This window comes from Lissotriton vulgaris, chromosome 9 (assembly GCF_964263255.1).
Source record: "Lissotriton vulgaris chromosome 9, aLisVul1.2, whole genome shotgun sequence".
NCBI lineage: Eukaryota > Metazoa > Chordata > Amphibia > Caudata > Salamandridae > Lissotriton > Lissotriton vulgaris.
In genome coordinates, this window is record NC_141697.1 from 372,279,336 (window position 1) to 372,295,221 (window position 15,886).

General features: G+C 42.9%; 1 protein-coding gene across 1 annotated transcript in view; it reads right to left on the reverse strand.

Annotated features, from left to right (window-relative positions):
* AK7 (adenylate kinase 7) overlaps window positions 1-15,886 on the reverse strand; it is a 404,956-nt gene that overhangs the window by 202,127 nt on the left and 186,943 nt on the right. The window contains exon 4 of the mRNA XM_086937746.1: window positions 3,540-3,634. Within this exon, the coding sequence (XP_086793872.1) occupies window positions 3,540-3,634 (95 nt within the window). The remainder of the gene's footprint in view (window positions 1-3,539; window positions 3,635-15,886) is intronic.

Below are 15,886 nucleotides of genomic sequence, written 5' to 3' on the forward strand. Positions count from 1 at the left end.
AGTTCAAACCAGACAAGCAAGCCAGGAGTAGTCAAGGCAGTAACTAGATTGTAGAACACACAAGAGGAAAAGGACTCAAAGCTTAGCGTTCTTCATCTCATTGCAGCAAAATGGGAGATTTGTGATGCTGTGAGCTAAAAAGACCATTCTGAATTATGTACTCCAGTTAAGGAAACACTTAAAAGAGGTCATTGGAAAACCAAGATGGTTACGAATGTTTTTCTACTAAAGCTTGAATTTACCACAATGATAGCTAAAGTTTCCTAGGATGGAGAACTACTCTAAAGTGCAAATAACCATCCTATATTATTAACCTGAATACTGCACCAGCAACCTTGACTCCAACGATGATACCCTTCCACTGAAAACCACTCTTGAGACAGACAGGAGCAAGGAGACATGTTGGAGCCTCACAACTGCATAACATAGCATATTCACCCATCATGGGGCACAGAAAAACAGATTTATCCTATGTGGCTCCAATCAATGAGGAACCCTTCCAGTTCAATTACAAGGGTACAACACCAGTGATAACTATGTCCCTGAAAAAACACAGAATACCCACTTTTCCATTAAAAAACCATTTATGATATATAGCTTACAACTGGAACACAATCTTGGGAGTGTCCCCTATTCTCTTCTTGTCAATCTATTGGAGGTAGCACTCACAACATATCTTCAGTTTTTGGTGGAGGGGAGGGCAATAAACTCATTCAAATTAGATTCTGTCCCACCATAGGACTTAATCCCTCTTGATTTCCTGAATTGATAATTGGCAGATGCTGATGAACAGCAGACGTCCCAGCACCCAGATTCTCTTTTACCTGCCTGTAGCCTTAGGCACTGTTGATCATGTCACTTTTTCGGCATTAGTGACCTTACCACCTAATGGTGCAAACCATTTTTGGACATTCACAGCCTAAATGTGGGTCTATCTTCTTTAAGTTGGACTGTTGATAGCTCTTAACTGTATGATTTCCAAAGGTCTTTGCTCTTCCCAATTCAATGTATAGAACAGCTTACATTGTCTCAATGAATCAACCTGCTCTTAAGAGTTTCATAATTGAGTAAACACTCCCCCCTTGAATCAGCATGTCCCCTATTAACATGGAAACTCTTTACAAAGGTATGGATGGGTTATGCCTGATATCCATCTGGAGAGCAACGGTACTGTCCATAGTCTCATTCTACCTCACATCACGGTTACTGTAAATGCATCATACAGTAAGACTTTTTCTTATTGGGCAGATTCTAGTCACTACAAAAAAACAGATTTGGATTGCACAGAACACCACAATAATCCCTCAAACGATACATTGCTCTACCTTGGTGACATCCAGATGCATACATCTTAATCATCCTCTTCATCACATTAACTTACGGAGATCATTCATAAATATGTGCTTCCTCCATCTGTAGCCTCAGAGATGGCCACCATGCTTTCTAAAAATTATATAAGTATTATAGCTGAAGAGGAGGTGACTGACTGCCTGTTCAGTCAGATGCTTTGCGCGCACTTCATGCTGTTTCCAATTATGTACCTCTTTCTATTCTTACTAAACCAATGCGTAGTACAGTAGGTGTATTCATACTTATTACTTTTCTGAACAAACTATGGAAGTTATGACCATTTAGTAAAATATGTTTCCAAACTTTTTGTAAATATCGTTATATTTCACATAAATATTCGGAATGAACACTCTGTAAAGGTAGGCTGCACCTTCTTTATTTATATAGGGCATCACATCTAATGTTTATATATGTAAAACCACTTTGTTTGCTATACTGAAATGAAAAAAATCTATTTTGCCACATGTTGTCACTGTGTTGCACATGGGCCATTAGAAAGCAACAATACGTGCATAAATGTAGGATAATTATTTTATGACAAAAATGAACACACAATTTGCCTGGTTATCATCCATTAAAATAAGCCATTGGAAGAGCCATACTGTTTACTTGCTTATCACTTACTAACAAAAGGGAAATGTAGTGTCCATTGGTTTACTATTTCTGAAAAACGTTTCAGTAATATGAACATCTGAATTCTTTTAACCATAAATAATTGCACAACATATATCAGTTGAGAAGCAGTTAGTTTGTTAATTGCGCACATGTTATGCCATTCATATAGCCAGTTGCAAGGTTGTTCACAAATATTTGATTACTTCAGTGATCTAAGACGCTAAATGGAGACTTTCACAAGAAGAAATGTGAAATCTGACGAAACTGATGTACATAGACAGCACTCATTTCCCTTCCTTTCTCACTCCTCTCCCTGTGGGCACCATGGATACTGTAAGTTATTGACCGTATCACCCTGCCAGTAAGAACCCGTACCCCTATGCATATGTGCAGCCATTCTAGGCACCATGGCCTTTTTACCCATTGGAATCCCCAGCTTCCCTCCTGCGCGTATCTTGCACCCCCTCTCTCATGTATAGACCATGAAACCCTTTCCCTTTGCGCGATCCTGATGTGAAAAGGTAACCCTCCTGCTTGACCCAGGCCTTCCCCATTTCCCTCTCGAAGAAGCATCCTTCGCCTCTGACTGCCCCTGTTCTCTCATGTACAGGTCATAAGATCTCTCTCTCTCTCTCTCTCTCTCTCTCTCTCTCTCTCTCTCTCTCTCTCTGCGCGACTCTGGCCCTGCACGCACCCTGACCCCCTCCTTCTCCTCATATGAGCAAGTCATAAACCCTCTTCTTCCGCAAAGCCCTGTCCTTGAGAGCCACGGCCGCGCCTGACCAGCACCTCCTTCCCTTCCCTGAATGCCCCTCTATTGACAAACCCTCCCTCCACGCTCGATTGTCCACGCAGGCATGAATACCACTCCTTTGATGACCCCTTCCCCCGAGTCCGGCTGACCACACATGTCCGAGGCCATCGCCTAAGCCAGGAGATACCATTTACTGCCCTTATTGTATGCCTAGCCACCCCACCCCCTGGGCCATGATCAGGCGCACACATCCTACGAAACACTCAGCTGCATGATTGCCCTCCCCTCTTATCAGCAGGTCAAGGGTCCCCATTGTGAACGTATGTGGAGTAGGATCATCACGAGGATTATAGGGATGTCTTCCTTTTGCGACATACTGACCTGATTGTACCATCAAATGTTTTGCAAAGTATAAAAGCAAGAGTCTCAAGCTCACTTGTTAGAGCACCTCCCGAAAGACACTGTGTTTCGTGTCCGAAATGACTGGCTCTCCTCATGAGAAATAAAACTCTGTTCTTGATTCCTGCTTCCAGCGCCCGTCTCTTTATTTGGTAACTATTCAGAATGGGAACTAAGAGGCGGTTTGCGCCAGCAGCCTGGGCATCAATAGAATTATGGGCTCACTTTCCACAGAAATAATTGTAGTTTGTAAAGACATGGAAAGAATATACACATATTTTTCAAATACACACATTCACCATTTTCAGTGAAGGATCTACTTGGAGAATCTCCCTAAATGTTGTTAAATGTCAGATTAGCTGTACATGCACATTTTGCAAGTAGAAATAAACAAAGGAACTGGACATGAATGAAAACTTACCGGATCTAAGGGTTTACTCCGTGCCCATGTCATTACTGTTGATAGCAAGATGAACATCTTTGGACTTTCAAAAAGTTCTATGTTTGTGTGCAGAGCTACATTTGGGAAGACATTAACATTAAGCATTGAAAATGAGCTGCCGTTCGCTATTATTAAAAAACACATAGTTGGCTTTGGTCACAGTTTTACTCGTATTCCATATAAAACACATCAATTATATTTAAAATCAGTTTTATATCATAAATTCCATGAAATAATGTCCTAGTAATTATAGATTCATAGAGTCGGTTACCATTGAATTCAACTTAATTTTTCATTTTATTGAAAAAAATGAGAAAAACTATAAAAGCTTAAATGTACAATTCCATGACTGCGATGGATTTACAGAGAAAGAGTACTAAACAATTCTGATTTGTAAACAATGTAAGAACACATTTATAAACACAGACAATGCATCTAAAAAAAAGAGAAAAGGATTAACTGCAATTATTAAGTTTACATGTTGCCTTTTGTTCGGGGTCATACTAACAAATTTCCTGACCGGAAATTCAAAACTTCACACTGAAGTGCCTCTGATTTGCGTACATTAATCACTTTTTCTCCAGAATAAACTTTATCCCCCGCATCCCTGCCTACTTTAAGGGTTCTGACTTCCTTTTCCTGCCCAGGCAAATAGTTTTTCCTGCACGTCGCAGGAATACATATTCAACAGCTTCGGAAGTACCTGTAACATGTTTGTCCACTACCTTTTACAGGTACTGCACCCTAAAACTCCTACAACTTGCCCAGTCAGTAAAGTTGCACATAAAAATTCCACCTTGCTAACCGAATTTTAGGTGTGAACAAATCCATTCAGAAAGGCACCATTCCCGATTCTGTCAATTTTCCTCTGGCAAATTGAGTTAAAAGAAATGTTCCCTTTGGGTGGAACCTATATTAAACAAGTCACACTCCTCAACCTACCATATTTATATTCCGCTGTTCAAACATTGAAGATTTTTATAAGCATTCTGAATCTCTGAAAAAGAAATTATCTGACAGAGGCTACCCGAAAAAACTAATTAAACATTCATTCAAACGTGGTCGTTTCTACAATCGTGAGAGCATGTTGAATCCAGATCCTGTGGAGAAACGAAACACTATAAAGACCTAAAACATGAACACACATACTTTGAATGGTTTATAGCCGAAAAAATAACTATGAACTGGAGAGGTGGTAACATAGAGACTAAGAGAAAAAACAGAGAGCAATATATTTCAACACTAGATACCATAGAGAAAGGACTTAATACCAAAGAGGACTGGATGAGGATTGCTTCCTAAAGATGCGCATAGGGATCCAAAGATGGAATGCACTCCATCCGAAATAGATGAATAGTGAGACCTTTCTATTTAATAGAATTAGGGCATTGGGGACTATATAGTGCACAAGTAATTGTTTCTGTTATATAACAGTGGACGAAAAAGATTAGGGCATAAATGTATTGAGAACATATGCATCCACGACAGAATATGGTAAGCCCAAAAAGGGGTTTGTGTCGGGTAATATGCCTGGTAGAATCTTAAAGAACATGAGAACGCTAGTAGTGAGGTTTATTTACAATATATCCTGTCTGCATATAAATTAGAAGAATAAATTGTGAACTAGGAGAACTATAATATAGTCTGTTAAATATAATAAAAGTCACCGACCTTGTCAGTTGGCATTGAGAAATGATTTGTATCAGGTATTGTCATATAGTTACTGCTTTTCTATATGTTGCGTTAAGTTAGCATGAGTTTATTAAATGTTTAAACAACATATTTTCCTTCGGCTTCAGTTTGCACACGACACATAATTGTTATTGTAGCTTTCAACCTAGACGAAAGATGTGATTTATTTGAGAATAATATGTTATTGCTCTGATATCAGTTGTGCTTGGTACACTTGGTACACTGTCTGCACACTGAGAGCTGAACCCTCTAAGAATAACTTAACACAAGGTTGCTGGGAGGCCTGATCCTCGCACCACATTAGACATAACACAAATAAAGTTGCTGCCAACATTGGGCTCTACGCGGGTTTAAGATAGAGTTACTGAGAATGCAAAAACACACTTGATGGTGCTTCGCATGCAGAGAGCTGGTAGCTGATGATGTGATCTTCTTCTACTGACATTTAGAGGTATGGGCCCGCCCTGCTAAAACCCAAATGAGACCTTCTTAGATATAATATAGTATGCTAAATAGGGTGCGCGAAATATAGGTGATACAGATTTCTATTGATTTTTGCATTATAATATGCTATCACCGTTCGCTTACTATGGATTAGTGACTATGCTGATAACTCTGATTTTTATAATATGTATTTTGGTATTATTTAAGATACTGCGTTTAAGAACCTTGCATTGAAAAATAAATACTTCAAACTTGCACGTGTCTTCTTTTACTCCCCGTTCTGGTTTGAAATGATTATAGAGCGAAAGAGTGTTCATGTGTTCCACGATACCTGAGGTAACTCAAGTTCATGTTCTGGTTTGTCTAAGTTATTGGGAGTTTGTTATGACCAATGAGACACTGTAGCTAGTTCGGTAAGGGGATTTTGGATACTAAGGTGGGTTTTGGGTCACCCTAATTCACCAAGGTTCTAGATCTCTGTGCACAGTTCTGTGGGAGAACGGAAACCCTGCTACATGGCGCCCAACGTTGGGCCTTATATCATGACACTCGAGTAGTATATCATTCAAACCTTAACCCCTTCATTCCCGTTTCCGGAAAACTGTGGTGTCGGAAAAACCTACCTATTTTTGAAATAGGTCTTTTCAAGCTTGAATCTATCTAAAACGGTTTCCTTGAATTACTACCCAGTTGTGCTACGAAGTGTTCTTTGTTTTTTCACGTTCCTGAGCAGTCATGGCACAAGCCGTGGACATCCCGCAGCATAGTTGCATTGCAGTGCGTGATCATTTGCGGGCTTATGATGTCCCTTTGGAAGGCTTGGCTGTGGTTCTGGTGGTGAGTGCGGAACATGCTTACCCGTACGAACTGTTTTATTCGTGGGTGACATTTCCGGCAGTGGACGCAAATTCTGGTGTGTTCCACTCGTACACTGCGTCACCTGTACCTGCTGAATGTGCTCCGTACAGAGCACAGGAAGTACCTATTGATGTTTGGCAGCATGGAGTTTGGTTTGGTGGCGCCCTACCCCACTCTTTAACCGCTCCAAGATTAGGTCCTTTGTCCATTCCGGGCACAAATTGACCCGCTTTGGCTGGATTTACTCCTCACCCTAATCACGCCACTTGTAACTTAGGTGATCTTAGGCGACTTCATGTAGTCGCCATTGCCGTGATTAGAGCCCTTGTGTATTACACGAGTCGTAATGTTCATGGGGGAGCCCCTAGAGGTGCAGCCCTTCCGGCAGGGCAGGCTGGTTTGAAAATCAGTCCTGTCATGGTGAATTCCGTTATGGGCAAGAAGCCCCTAGATAAGGATGATTTTCCTTTCTGGCTTGCCGAGAAATTTGACCAGCTGGAGGCGGTGTTTCCTAATACGACTCCTGGTGAAAAACACCGGATTCTTACGCTTAGTTTGCCGAAAGATTTGGCCCCTGAACTTGTTGACTGTGAGACCTGGGGTAAGACTTTTGCGGCTGTCTATTCGAGGTGCTTTGGCTCCCCGTCTGTGTCCAATCTGTCTACGGTCCTTAAACGTGTTCAAGATGATCACGGGCCGGAATCGGCTGTTGAGTTGGGTATGCGACTGTGTGGCTCCTTTGATGTGGTTTGCGATCTGATCCTTGCGAATGTCAAGGGGGATGCTATGAACTTTCAGGTGGCTAACGCTTTGGCGCTGGTTCCCAACGCCGAGAAACCCCGACAGTTAGCGAGGATAATTGTGGCGGCTTATAAAACAGTGGGCCGCAATAGTAAGGGTAATAAGCCTTTTTCTACTAAGGAGAAGAAGCAGCCCCAGGGACAAAATTCGGAAACTGACGTTCAACCAAAGTCCAAGAAACAAAATTGGCCTAAAAAACAGAATCAGGGTAAGCAACAACAACAAACACAGGTTTCGCGTCCTGCGTCTCCGTTGCCTGCGCAGTCGGAACGAGTTTATGATTTGCGCGACCGCGCGATGATTAAATCACCTGAACGTTTTCAGGCTTCTGACCAACGCTCTCCTCGTTCCTTTCAGGACTCATCGGCTCCGTCAACCGGTGGTGGAGGGGGCGGCAGGGGCCGGGGTGGCCATCAAGGACGTGGTAAGCCCCGCGCGCGCAACGGTGCAGACAAGCAGGAGGGCTCGAAGCCTCAGAGACCGCAGTTTGCCAAGAAGAAAGTCGCAGCCTTAACGGCGCATCGATATGCCCCAGATTGTGAGAACGCGGCTTCGGAATCTGACTTGGGCTCTGACCTTGCTGGACAGCGTGGCGGAGATTACCATAGTGAGAGAGGCCCTCCGTCCACTACTGAAGGTGACAGCGACTGACACTTATGTTGTGATTGAAACAGCTGATACAAGAGTTGCTCCCCCTGATAGACTTTTTGAAATTGTCCTGTTAATTGAAGGTGACATACAGCGTACCATTAAAGGGGTATTTTGGGAAAATCTTTCATCTACGTATGACATTTTGCTTTCGGAGGCTGACTGGCCCCCACCTTTTGTGCTCGCAGCTCCACGTGGGGAGGAGGTAATCCTCCCCAGTTTCGCGAACACTGTTTCGAGAGTGGAAGCGCTGCACTTTGCAGAAGAGTGGGCTCTGGCGCTTGCACCGGCTGTATACCGCAATCAGTGTGGCTGGGATAAATTGTCCCCGAGCCACGAGATTCCTTAACGGTCTCAGCCGCAGCCTCAACCTCAATATCCCATACGACGTGAAGCCAAAGCTTCAGTCGCAGCGATCCTTGAACAATTGGAATATCAAGGTGTAATTGAAACGTGTGTGTCACCGATGAATAACCCCCTTTTTACTGTAAACAAGCCAGACGGCTCTTACCGTTTGGTTTTGGATTACCGGCATTTAAACTCGCAGTGCCGTAACTGTGCAGTACAGAATACTCATGGCTCGGCCCTTGTAAATAGTCTTGTGCGTAAGCGGTTCAAAACCATGCTTGACATTTCCAATGGTTTTTATGCCCATTCATTGGACAGTCTAAGTTCCCAATGGACTTCTTTCACATGCGGCGGTGTCCAAAAAATGTTTAGGCGTCTCCCGATGGGCTATAAGAATAGTCCTGGAGTATTTTCCGCCCGCATAGTCTCTCTGTTGGAGAGGGTCGACCCAGATGCTTGTTCCTATGTGGATGTTATCTATCTCACAGACGACGAACTTTGGGAGCATCTGTGTAGAGTGAACAGTATTATTTGTAACTTTGCAGACATGGGTTACAAGTTTAATTTTGCAAAATCGCACATTGCAGAGTACACAGGGTTGTTTCTAGGCTATGAATTAACCAATGAAGGAAAAGGCTTGGCTCCTCACTTCCTGGAAAAATGCGCACAGTTGCGCTCTCCGACGACACTGAAGAAATTACAATCTTTACTGGGCTTTTTAAATTTCGGAAGGACATACATTCCGGAATATGCCCAGCGTATCAAGCCTTTGTATGCTTTGATACAACCATATTTTTCCACATCATGCTGGCTGCCCGAGCATTCAGCTAGTCTGCAGTCTTTGCAAGCTGATTTGCTCGCTTCTGAATACTTACAGACTCGTGATAACCAGACCAACCCGGTGATAAGAATTGTCCCGGGGACGGTAGGTTTCACGTACCTAACTTTTAATGAAGGAGATACAGTACCTATGGCTTACAAGTCACACTTGTACACTTCGGCTGAAATGCGCTTTTCCACTGTGGAGAAAGTTTTGACGGCTGTGCAGATGGCAATTCTCAAGGAACGTGCCCTGTCACAGGGAAAACGCATGTTGGTTGTTACCCCGTGTCCTGCCTTGGAGGCAGTTACGAAAGCCAGTGTACCCAATTCTAAAGCTTTGCACCCTCTGTGGATTCAATGGGCTGCATCCTTGTCATCCCAGGATGTCACGTTTATTTTTGACGCCACTTTACGGTCGCAGGAGTACGTGAATTTGTTCATCCTGCTCCTTTAGCGATGCGGCCGTTGGAGGATTTCCATTGCATCATTTACACTGATGGTTCGGCGCAGGTTGCGCATGGCTCTAAACATGCCTACGTTTCCGCTTGCGCCATTGTGGTCGGTGCCATGGTGAACGATGAGTTCAAGTCCAGTGTCGTGCACACGCAGACGCTTGGGGACTGCACCGCGCAATTGGCAGAGCTTCGTGCTCTGATGCTTGCATTGGAGTACGCGGATCCTAGTGTGACGACTTTGATCGTAAGTGACTCTTACTACTGTGTCCAGTCTTACAATGAGAACTTGTTCTTTTGGATTCAGAATGAATTTCGTGATTCCAAAGGTAGCACAATAAAACATAAAATGATCTGGGTTCGAGTGGCGGACCTCAAAGAAAAGTTGCCGCTCGTGTTTGTGATTCATACTCTTGGCCATCAGCGCGTGGTAGTCCACGCTGTCAGTAATTCGCTTGCTGATGAAGCAGCGAAGTCAGCAGTATCTAAATACTTAGTTGCAGCAGTCAGGAGGTCCAAAAGTAAGATAGATGATGACATCTTGGCGGCTGTTGCTGCCACTGAGAAGGGAGGTAAATATCCTGCGGGGTTCCCTTTGAAGTACACATACCACTTAAGTCCCGATAAGGTTCCTTATTTGAAAATTCCTGAAGTTGTTGAACGTTTAATTCCCAACTCCGATCGCAGAGCTTCTTTGATTACAGCGGCTCATGAAGGTGTGGCGTCCGCGCATGCGGGCGTCTCGGCCACTGTAACTCAGCTACAACAGAGGTTCTGGTGGCGGGGACTGTACAAACAGACGCGCGATTATGTCCTTCAATGTGACATTTGCCAGCAGATTAAACCTTCGACTGCTGCGCGTCCGCCTCAGACACAGTTGTACATTTCTAATAAACCACTGGGGTGCGTTTACTTAGATCACTGCGGTCCTTTTTCTTCTGATACTGCATATAAGTACATCTTAGTAGCCGTTGATTCATGCACACGCTTTGTGTGGGTATGGCCCCATCGGAGCGCTGATTCACGGACTGTCATTAAGGATTTGCGAGTCTTTGTAGGGATTTTTGCCTGTGGTACCTTCCATTCGGATCAGGGTCCGGCTTTCGCCTCTAAGGCGTAAAAGGATGCTATGGTTTCGTTGGGGGTCCAAGTCAAGTTTCCGTCTCCGTACAGACCCGAGGGAAACAGTGTAGTGGAACGAATGAACCGTGACTTAAAGCAATCTTTGACAGCTCGAGTTATAGGCACTGGCAGAAACTGGTTAGCCCACCTCAATGGCGTGCAGCATGCGCTTAATAACCTCCCTAGAAGGTCTCTGGGTGGGCGGATCCCATACGAAATGCTCTTTGGTATCAAGATGAACGTCCCTGACCTTGACGGTCTAGACTGCAAGGCCCAGGCCGCGGCCTTTGACATAGATGAACATTGCAATGTTTTACAGGATCTACAAAAGACCAGAGACAGTCTAGCAAAGGAACATTTGCCCTCCACATCGGATGATGCGTTGCAGATCCCGGTAGTTGGCTGGCTACCCCAAGTTGGAGAACTGGTTCGAGAGAAGATCGATAACAAGAAAGAGTTTGGTCCCTCATATCGTGCACCGGTTCGAGTTTTTGGAGTGAAGGGCACCAGAACAGTCATATTACCACCACTTCCAGGTCGTGAGGAAAACAGATTTATCTCTATTGACAATGTCAAGACACACAGGGTGGCCGATTCTTCATAGCATGACACCGGCTGTATCCTGTCCTTCCATGGTGAGGCATTCTGTGCTGGCTATTACTTCTGGTGCAGAACCGGAGGTGTCCCTCGAGATGCCTGCTATATCCAGTCCTTTATTAAATACTATTCCTGTTACTAACATTGATGAGCTGAACTACACCTATCCTGCTGATTTATCAATGCCAGGTTTGCAGACTCGTTTGGCCGACCAATCCAGATTCTCTTTTGACTCTGTTTCGGAACTTTCAAAGAAACCCTCAACTATTGCACTATATGCCACTCTATTTAAAAAACATTTTTTAATTCCCCCTTGGACATACATTTGGTTGATTTTATTTTCATTTTACCTTTTTATGTCGATTGGTTTTGTGTTTTATTTTTTCCGCCTGATCGATGGCCACTATGTCAAAGAAAGAACAGGAATTCGGTACCTTAATGGAACATTGGCCCCTCTTTCCTCTTCACATTCAGCACACAGACTGAAACGAGACTTGAATACAGTCAACATTACTGCTTGGCCTGTCCTTGATGGGATTGTGTGGGATGCGGTTAGATTTCAGATACATGGGCCCACTGAAGTGATTAATGTTCCGAATGTGCTTAGAGTAAACATGGGGGATGTGATTAAACAAAATATACGTTCTGATGATTGGGATATTCAGGCCGTAGAAGCATTATTCTCTGATTTAAAATATTATGCAGCTTTTGATGCTGAGGATTTATATTTAGATTCTGTTAATTATGGTGATTTGTTTTGCTTCTAACATTATAGTAATCATTTTCTGCATAAGACGAATTCCAGGAGGGTTGCTGTAAATTACACACAGTGGGAACACTGCCCAGCTCCAATAGGAGGCAGCTCCAGTACATTTCTGAAAAAATACACTTATTTTACAGACTTTAATCAATCAAATCCTGAGTCATTTTATTTCAAAATGACACAAAAGCCAATGTCCAAAGTTAGACTTACCGATACAAAATTGCTGTATTCGAAGTCCTTTCTAGACAAATTAGCTGTAGATGGCTACGAGTTCTGGAAAGGAACAATTGACCTTAAATCGGTTTGGGGTACCAAAGTTTGGCAGGTACAAGGCACTGAGGCTTTGCACCGTGCATGTCTCATCCCGATTCACATGTTGTTTCTAAATTCTACTATTTCCCAAACAACATGCTTTGGATTGGCTACTTCTAAAAAATTAAATACACCAATTATCCCCGAATTGGAAGAATATTCAGTTTGGGGTAATTTTACTGAATTGTCTATTCGTGAGTTACAAACTCTATTACACAATTCATCCTTTAATGTATCCAGTTTGGATCCGAAGGGTTGGCTGATGTGGCAAAGAAGTGCTGATTCTTGCCAACGTCGTTTTCTGGGTCTGGCTGAAGGGTTCACACAAGTCAGACCTGATCCCCGTTTTGAAACTGATTATACTGTCACCACTTACTCTGTGGGGAAACTGTGTCAGAATTGGTTACAACATTCCACTTTAGCTGCAGTTACACTACATCTGTCTCAGTTGACTGATAATGTGGATTTAAATGATTTTATAAAAGGCCCGGCTAAGGGTAGGTCTAAATGGTGGATTTATGCAGTTTACAATGACATTTGGAAATTTTCGCAAATTGAGGCTGCTAAGCGCCTAAGGGCGATTGACCAAGCAAATTTGGAAAAAGTGCTTGCAGTTGTCGATAACAGTATTAACATGCTTTCTTCCTGAATTTACACGTTGAACAATATTGTCTCTTCTGTAGTTGACATTGTGAATGATGAGGTGTCTGTATTGTACCATGGACAAAATCAATTGCGTTCTGTGATGCAGTTTGCATGGACACTACAGACTCTTAAAGCGGGTTGCGTGCCCTGGAGTTACATGAACGTGTCATCCCTATTTGCCCCATTTAATTTGACTGACAAGCAGCGCATGCTTTCCATGCGAGATGCATCATTTTCTATGTTACACATTGAAAAGTTAGAATCTTTGCCCTTTTCTGTAGCTGAGGCAGCTGCTGCTACATGGCTTATCCATGATGTTATTACGTTACCATTTGCTTTGTACAAATTTACTAATTGTATGCGGTATATTGCAATAGGGCGATATGAACCACTAGGCAGTGCTTTCCTCCATGAGGCATGGTCTTTACCATACACGTACAGATGCCTGAAGGATGGAAAGGAAGTGAATCTGAATGGTGAAGAATGCACACAGTCGCCTGACCGTTCACTGATATGCAGACACATCCAGTTGCATGGTTCTTGTAATCAGGACCGGCCTAATTTAGCCTGTGTTTTAAAAGGCACACCAGTTCCTGCAATAGTTCCCACATTCACTTTATTGACAAACGGTAGTTATTTACTTTTGAATAACGCGGAGTGTTGTGGGTTAATGGTCGGTATCGCCTATGTGGTTACTGTATCAGAACGTGTGGTGTGTTGCAAGAACGTGTTATATCCACCCACGCATGGGAATTCAGATGTTTCCATCTGGCAGCGCATCCCAACCTTGAAAGCGGAGTTCAATGGTATGCGCAGAATAAGGGCTCTTTTGTCACAAAAGGAAGTGGCCCTGAGCTCGGCCCGTGAAACTTATGTCCTTCACATAGCTAACACACGCACAGAGGTGCAGGCACTTAGAAATACTGACTTGCCGTTTAATTTCTGCTAATTAGTTCATCAAATCTTTAATGCCTCCTCCACGTCTGGCTTAGCTCATTTTTTTAAATTGGTTAGCAGTGGTCTCGTGATTACATTTGAAAAGATTTTTGGTGTCATCCCCGCTTTCTTCCATTCAATATTTTCAAGTTTGTTTGGCAGATTCCCTGTTTTGCTGGCTTTAGCTGCAGGCGTTTTGATATTATTCTGCTTCCTAAAACATGGATGCCCATCCTGCGCAAGAAGCCGCTCAGCCCCTTCTGACACTGTTTCGCAACTGGATGCTTGATTACTATGGCACCCTGCCGCTTGCGACCTTAAGCACGGCTTTTGGATTATCGTTTCGATTTTCCTATTTCACATGTGTCCAGCCTGTGTTCATTGCCTGAGCTGCGATTTTGACTGGGCCATTGATTTGTGTCTCTGCTTGCCGTTATCTCCTGAAGTCGTTTTTAATCACCTGATGGGCCCCGTAGTTGCTCACGAGTTGGTTTGATCTGGCGAAAGGATTATGGCCATGGCAGCGATGCATGGACTAATGGGTCAGTGGGACATCCCTGCAGCGGCGCATGAGTTTCTGGCACATAGCGTTCTTGAGAACCCACCGAGTTGACCTCTGATGTTGCTAGAGGGTCCTAGAGGGTCCGGTGCTGGAGGAGCACGTATGTTCTTTCCCATTGCTTAATTGGATGGCTGAACTGTTTTCGGATGATGACAGTGATTTCATTTTGGAAGCTGTGGCTACCTATTTTGCATATTCTATCCACCCATGAGTGGCTTCGGAGACTTTCACTATACTGGCACGTGACTTTTTAGTAATTCTGAATGGTGCCTTTTCTCTTACGGACATTCGACTTTATATGTTCTAGGCCTATGATTTTATATTTGGCCTCAAGTTCAAGACTTTTATTACATTTTGTTTGGCCACTATAGGCATTCATACATATTTTTGTATTGTTCATTTTTATATACATCTACATACATTTAGCTTAGCTCAATATTGTTGAACTCTGCTTTCATGTTATGCCTTTATTATATTATTGGCTTGTTTTTTTTGACCGTCCTCGGATCATTGGGGGGGTGTCATATAGTTACTGCTTTTCTATATATTGTGTTAAGTTAGCATGAGTTTATTAAATGTTTAAACAACATATTTTCCTTCGGCTTCAGTTTGCACACGACACATAATTGTTATTGTAGCTTTCAACCTAGACGAAAGATGTGATTTATTTGAGAATAATATGTTATTGCTCTGATATCAGTTGTGCTTGATACACTTGGTACACTGTCTGCACACTGAGAGCTGAATCCTCTAAGAATACCCTAACACAAGGTTGCTGGGAGGCCTGATCCTCGCACCACATTAGACATAACACAAATAAAGTTGCTGCCAACATTGGGCTCTACGCGGGTTTAAGATAGAGTTACTGAGAATGCAAAAACACACTTGATGGTGCTTCGCATGCAGAGAGCTGGTAGCTGATGATGTGATCTTCTTCTACTGACATTTAGAGGTATGTGCCCGCCCTGCTAAAACCCAAATGAGACCTTCTTAGATATAATATAAAATGCTAAATAGGGTGCGCGAAATATAGGTGATACAGATTTCTATTGATTTTTGCATTATAATATGCTATCACCATTCGCTTACTATGGATTAGTGACTATGCTGATGACTCTGATTTTTATAATATGTATTCTGGTATTATATAAGATACTGCATTTAAGAACCTTGCATTGAAAAATAAATATTTCAATCTTGCATGTGTCTTCTTTTACTCCCCGTTCTGGTTTGAAATGATTATAGAGCGAAAGAGTGTTCATGTGTTCCACGATACCTGAGGTAACCCAAGTTCATGTTCTGGTTTGTCTAAGTCATTGGGAGT